The sequence below is a fragment of the Pteropus alecto genome, unplaced genomic scaffold (genome assembly GCF_000325575.1).
Source record: "Pteropus alecto unplaced genomic scaffold, ASM32557v1 scaffold30, whole genome shotgun sequence".
Taxonomy (NCBI): Eukaryota; Metazoa; Chordata; class Mammalia; order Chiroptera; family Pteropodidae; genus Pteropus; species Pteropus alecto.
The window spans coordinates 151929-158202 of NW_006429782.1; the positions used below are offsets into that span (position 1 = coordinate 151929).

The 6274-nt window shown below is 58.2% G+C and overlaps 1 protein-coding gene across 1 annotated transcript in view; it reads left to right on the forward strand.

Moving 5' to 3' along the window:
• HCN2 (hyperpolarization activated cyclic nucleotide gated potassium and sodium channel 2) overlaps window positions 1-6274 on the forward strand; it is a gene marked incomplete at its 5' end in the record, with an annotated part of 19134 nt that overhangs the window by 12028 nt on the left and 832 nt on the right. The window contains 3 exons of the mRNA XM_025041414.1: window positions 4110-4350; window positions 4571-4735; window positions 5965-6266. Of these exons, the coding sequence (XP_024897182.1) occupies window positions 4110-4350; window positions 4571-4735; window positions 5965-6266 (708 nt within the window). The remainder of the gene's footprint in view (window positions 1-4109; window positions 4351-4570; window positions 4736-5964; window positions 6267-6274) is intronic.

Consider the following 6274-nt stretch of genomic DNA (forward strand, 5'->3'; position numbering starts at 1 on the left):
TGCCCTTGGGGAGGTCTGGAGGGAGAAGGCCTGGGGAGGTGACGTCGGAGCCAGCCAGGCGTCTGTGAGCCTGTGGCTGTCCCAGGTGGAAGGCACAGCCAGGGCAAAGGCCCTGAGGGAAGGCAGCGAGCATGAAGAGGAGAGGCTGACGAGGGCTGGGGGAGGGGTCCCCGCGGAAGTGGGGGGACCATTCCCACGCATTGCCTCCTAGGGAACAGGCGCTGGTTAACGTCACTTAAAATGTTTAATTGTGTTTGATCATTATTTAAATGTTTACACAGTTCCAAGGTCAAGCTGCTCAAACCACGTCTATATAGTAATTTTCTAACTTCTATTTTGCCTCCCCATCCAGTTCTCTCCTGCCGCACCCTCCGTTTCCGGTTCCGGGGGCCCACCTGTCTTCCACGCGCCCCGCCCCTTTTCCCCGCCCGCGGGCAGGTGCTGCGCCTGCGCGCGTCTTGCCGATTTGGCTCTTGCGTTTGTGGGAGGGACTCCCGGTACCCGGCAGGGGGGCCCAGGGCAGCATCCTGCCCCACTGGTTCCCTCCGAGGGCCTGTCCTCTGCTGCATGCCCGGGGGTGCTGCGAGAGAGCACAGGGGAGACCCACCTCTTGGCAGCCCAGGTGCGCTTCTTATTTGGAGCGGGGTCCAGCATCTTGTCCTGTGTCCAAGGGCTGTTTTATTTGCGTTTCTCTTTCCGTGAACTGTCCATAACTATTGCTTGTTTTCCTAAAGAGCTTCCGGTATTTTTAAAGAAAGTCTTTATACAGGAGGACTTTGAACTCTTTGTCATACAAATTTCCCTTCCAGTGGCCACTGGTCTAACTGCTTCTTTTTTCTTTTTTCTTTTTTCCTTTTTCTTCCCCCCCGCCCCTTTTTTTACGCTGCATACAGCAGGAGCTCTATGTGTGCTCACTGTATACATGGAGCAGCCAGCAGCTTGTTCTCTGCATCTTCGGGTCTATTTCCGTTTCGTTTATCCATTTGTTTTGTTTTTTAGAGTCCACAGCTAAGTGAGATCATCTGGTGTTTGTCCTCTGACTTATCTCAGTCAGCATAGTCCCCTCCAGGTCCATCCATGTCATCAAAGATGGCAACAGTTCACTCTTTCTTTCGGCCGAGTGACGTTCCACTGTCCATCTGTACCACTTCTTCTTTGTCCAGTCATCCACTGATGGGCACTTGCACTGCTTCGGTGTCTTGGTTATTACTAGTTTTGCCGCAGTGAACGGAGCGGTGCATTTGTCTTTTCGAATTAGTGTTTTGGTTTTCTTCGGGTGAATGCCCGGAGTGGACGTGCTGGGCCATCGGGTAGTGTGTTTTCGATTTTCCGAGGCACCTGCACGCTGTCTTCCGTAGTGGCTGCTACTCCCACCAGCACAGGGCGCGAGGACCCCTTTTCTCCGCGTCCTCACCAGCGCCTGTCGTTTGCTGGTTTATTGACGAGGGCCATTGTGACAGGCGTGAGGTGAGAGCTCGCTGGTTTTCATCTGCGTTTCCCTGATGATTGGTGACGCCGAGCATCTTTTCCTACGGCCAACGACCGTCTGTGTGTCCCCCTGGGAGAGGTGTCTGTGCAGGTCCCCTGCCCGTCTTTTCACTGGACCGTTTGTTTTTGTGTGTCGGGTGGTATGAGCTCTGTCCACACTCGGGCTGTCAACCCGTGGTCGGATGTATCGTTGGCCAGACTCCTCTCCCAGTCCGTGGACCGTCTTTTCGTTTCGTTGATGGCTTCCTGCGCTGGGCGAGAACTCTAGTTTGACGAAATCCCGTTGGTTTGTTTATTCCATTGTTTCCATTTGCCGAGGAGCCACGTCCATACGGTATCGCTGAGACCACGTCAGCGTTTACCTCCTGTTTACCGCTGGGGTTTTATGGTTCGGTCTTACGTCACGTGTCTAATCCACTTGCACTTGACTCTGTACGTGGCGCGGGAAGGTGGCCAGTTTCGTCGTCGTGCGGGTGACCGTCCGGTTCTGCCAGCAGCGCTCGTCACAGACCTGTCTGCTCTGCCGTGTGTCCGCGCCTCCTCTGTCCGAGGTCGTGGGACCGCGAGGGCGAGGTTTTGTCTCCAGGCTCTGTTCCGTCCACCGGTGTGCGTGCGTGTGTTTATGTCCCCAGCGCCATGCTCTTCTGACTGCGGGAGCTTAATGTCAGTACCCACAGGCCCGGGGCAAGCCCTGAGACCGAGCATGTCCCCCGTGCACGGAGAGGCTGCCCCTGCAGCCTGCTAATTAATGTGCTGTTTACCGCTCTTAAAAGCGGCCGGAGGTGGCCTCTGAAAATGGTAGTTTGTCTTGTGGTCTAGCATATTGTCTCTCCTGGAGAAGGTTCCGTGTGCACTTGAAAATTACGTATGCTGCAGTTTGGGGACGAGACGTTCTATAACTGTGTATTCAGTCGAGCTCATCTCACGTGGCATTGAAAGTCCTTCTCTCCTTCTTAACTTGGTCTGTGTGACCTGGCCATGGACGTGAGTGCGCTGGTAAGATCCCCTATGTCATGACGTCAGCGTGGTCGGTCCCTTTGTGTCCGTTGGTGCCTCTGCATGGATTTAGTGCCCCGTGTGGGGTGCGTAGCTATTTCCGACTACTGTATCCTCGTCTTAGACTGACCCTCTCTATCGTCACGTAATGTCCTGTCTTTTGTTAACACGTTTTGTTTTAAAGTCCATTGTATCTGACCTGACTATTGCTACTGCCACTTTCTGTTTCTATTTGCATGGAGTGTCTTTTTCCCGTCACTTCTAGCCGGCGTGCCTTCCGATTTGAAGGGTGCCCAGTGGGCAGCATGTCGATGGCCCGTGCCTGCACGCCCATTCGGCCACCCCAGGTCGTCGTGACGGGGCGTCGGATGCACTTCGTTTGGTGTGGTTCTCCATGAACTCGGACGTGTTGCCATTTCGGGCAATGTTTTCTGGTCATCTGCTGCCGTGGGGCTGAAATGTCCAGCTCTGTGCCTTGAGGCAGGGGCCACCTATACCCTTGTGTGGTGTATGTTCTGGAATTTTGCTCCATTCAGCCGGCCCGTCTGCTCTGTGCGAGGCTTTACAGCACGGTTTAGTATCTCAGAGGGCGAGTCGCGCCTCCCCGCCCCCCTTTCTCACGGGCTTTCCGCTGTGTTTGCTCACTCGGCCTAAACGAACCTGACCAGCTCCAGTTACGAGGAAGCCAACCTGAGTGGTTTCCACCGGGATCGCGGGAAATGCGCAGATCGGAAGGGATCTCCACATTTGCGCGTCTGGCGCCGTCGCGATGCTGAGGAGCGCTCTGTCTTTCGGGAGCGTTTCCAAGGGTTCTTCTCGTGGGTCTGGATGTGTCTTGTGGCCTTCGTGCCCCCACCATTCCTCGTAGCTCTTCATGCTGGTGTAAACGGTCTTCTCAGCCCTCACCTCCTCTTCCGAGAGGCTCTTCCGAGGGTTCTTCTCGTGGGTCTGGATGTGTCTCGTGACCTTCGCGCCCCCACCATTCCTCGTAGCTCTTCACGCTGGTCTCAGCCCTCACCTCCTCTTCCGAGAGGCTCTTCCTTGCATCGACGAAAGCTGGTGGCGTCTCGTTACGGCAGCCCGTCCCCTATGTGGACGTGCACACTGCAGCAAACCGCTCACGTCGAGAGGGTGCTCGATGGATGTTCCGTGAAATGAAAGCTTTGCTGCCGAGGGCGACCGTCGACCCGTCGTCACCACAGCGACGACTCGTTTCAGTGTTCCTGGCTCCCGTGGTTTCTGTGTCGCTTGCTGTCACGACTGGGTTCTGTTATTGCCGTGACTTTGTGCTGATTCCAGATGGCGAACAGATCATTGTACTTCACCCTGTCCAGCTCTTTTGTCTGCAGCTGCCTTTCCTCGTCCGATCGCACCGGCCAGCATTGCCGAGGGAGTTAAATGACAGGGAGTCTGTGTCCATCTTTTCTTGCTCCTGTCTTCGGTGACAGAACCGCTAGGGTTTGGCCGTTAAGTAAAATGCTGGCTTTCAGATTAAAGCATTGAAACTCTTTCGCAGACCAAAAAAAACGGAGGGGCCGAGAGGTGACGCCATCCCAAAGGTAAGGTGGGAAGGAGGAAGAGCTGGACCTGTGCCCTGATGTCACCCCTGCCTCCCACCCCTCCAGGAGATTGTCAACTTCAACTGCCGGAAGCTGGTGGCCTCGATGCCACTGTTTGCTAATGCCGACCCCAACTTTGTCACGGCCATGCTAACCAAACTCAAGTTCGAGGTCTTCCAGCCGGGTGACTACATCATCCGCGAGGGCACCATTGGCAAGAAGATGTACTTCATCCAGCATGGCGTGGTCAGCGTGCTCACCAAGGGCAACAAAGAGATGAAGCTGTCTGACGGCTCTTACTTCGGGGGTGAGTATCTTCGCGGGCGGGGGGGTCAGCCACCGGCCACACCCTTTCTGGGGGTGCAGAGGAAGGTGGCGAGGCCACACGGTACTGGTGTGGCCAGTTCGGCCGTCGGGAGGGGCCTCGGTGGAAAGCTGCAGCAGGCGTGTGGCAGTTGGGAGGCCTGGGGCTGGACGGGTGGCTGGGGGGGGCCGGCTGCTGAGGTGCCTCTGTGGGCTGCACGCAGAGATCTGCCTCCTGACGCGAGGCCGGCGCACGGCCAGCGTGCGGGCCGACACCTACTGCCGCCTCTACTCGCTGAGTGTGGACAACTTCAACGAGGTGCTGGAGGAGTACCCCATGATGCGACGGGCCTTCGAGACCGTCGCCATCGACCGCCTGGACCGCATTGGTGAGTGGGCCTGGCTGCTGGCCTCCGCGGGCACAGGGACCGTGTGTGGCGGGGAGGGGGCCGTGGCCTCGCTGGCCCACAGGAGGCAAGGCCTTCTGGCTGTGCAGGGCTCTGCTCCTTTGGCAAGTCCTTGCCAAGCACCTGCCATGTGCCAGGAGGTACATACACACGGTGAGCTGTGAGGCTGGCCCGGGCACCGCCCTCGGAAGCTTCCGTCGTAGCCTGCGGACATGGGAGCCTTGCGAGTGGACGCCAGGATGAGGTGCCGCCAGAGGCATGCCCTGGGAGCGGGTGTAGGGTGTGCAAAGGCCCTGAGGTGGGGAGAGGCCTGGAGTCCAGGGAGCCAGGGAAGCTGGGGGGGAGGCTGGGGGGGCCAGGCAGGGGCTGGGCGCACAGAGCCCAGTGGGCTGTGGGGGGCCTTCGGACTGCAGACAGGAGCATTGGGAGCCTCGGATGATTCTAGGTGGGAAAGCGCCTGTCAGACTTGTGTCCTACACGGGTGCCCAGGAAGGAGGTAGTTTTCTGGCCTGGCTGTAGGGAGAGGTAGGGGGACCTCAGGACTTGCTAGTGACTAGACGTAGGAGGCAGAGAGATGGTCACCTTAGTGCCACTTGTGGGAACGAGGACGGTGGCTGGGAAAGCAAGACTGGGTGGGGCACAGAGGGGTTTGGGGGAAGACCCTCATACAGAGCGCTCAATACCTGGGCACACACGACAGGCACTCAGCAATTTGTTCAGTAGGTGTTTGACGGATTCGTGAGTGGCACGTGCTTCGAGGTATTTGCTGGGTCGGCAGGCACTTCACAGGTGCTCGCCCGTGTGTGGTCAGCACTATGCTCTGGCTGCGAACAGGCAGGTGTTCCGGTGTCCCGCTGCACACCGGAAACGCTCTGTGCGTGCTGGCAGTTTACAGGGCTCTCATACCTGTCTCACGTATGCAGCAGGCGCCCGGCCAGCAGCACCCGATCCATGCTCGCTGTGTACAGACGCTGCGTACTCGCTGTATTCAGAGGTTCTCCATTTTTGCTTCTTAGGCAGCAGACAGCAGGCCCCTGCTCTCTGCATCTAGGAGGCACTCAACACACACAGCCGATGTGTGCAGTTGCAGAGAGCAGGTGCCGATGCCTGCTGCCTGCATGCAGGGGTGCTCAGTGCACGCCGCCGATGTCTGCTGGGTGCCAAGGCGGGTGCCGCAGGCCTCCCCTGGCACTGACGCTCCCTGTCCCCAGGCAAGAAGAACTCGATCCTGCTGCACAAGGTGCAGCACGACCTCAACTCGGGCGTGTTCAACAACCAGGAAAACGCCATCATCCAGGAGATCGTCAAGTACGACCGCGAGATGGTGCAGCAGGCTGAGCTGGGCCAGCGTGCTGGCCTCTTCCCGCCGCCGCCACCGCCGCAGGTCACTTCGGCCATCGCCACGCTGCAGCAGGCGGTGGCCATGAGCTTCTGCCCGCAGGTGGCACGCCCGCTTGTGGGGCCGCTGGCGTTAGGCTCGCCGCGCCTCGTGCGCCGCCTGCCCCTGGGGCCTGCGCCCCC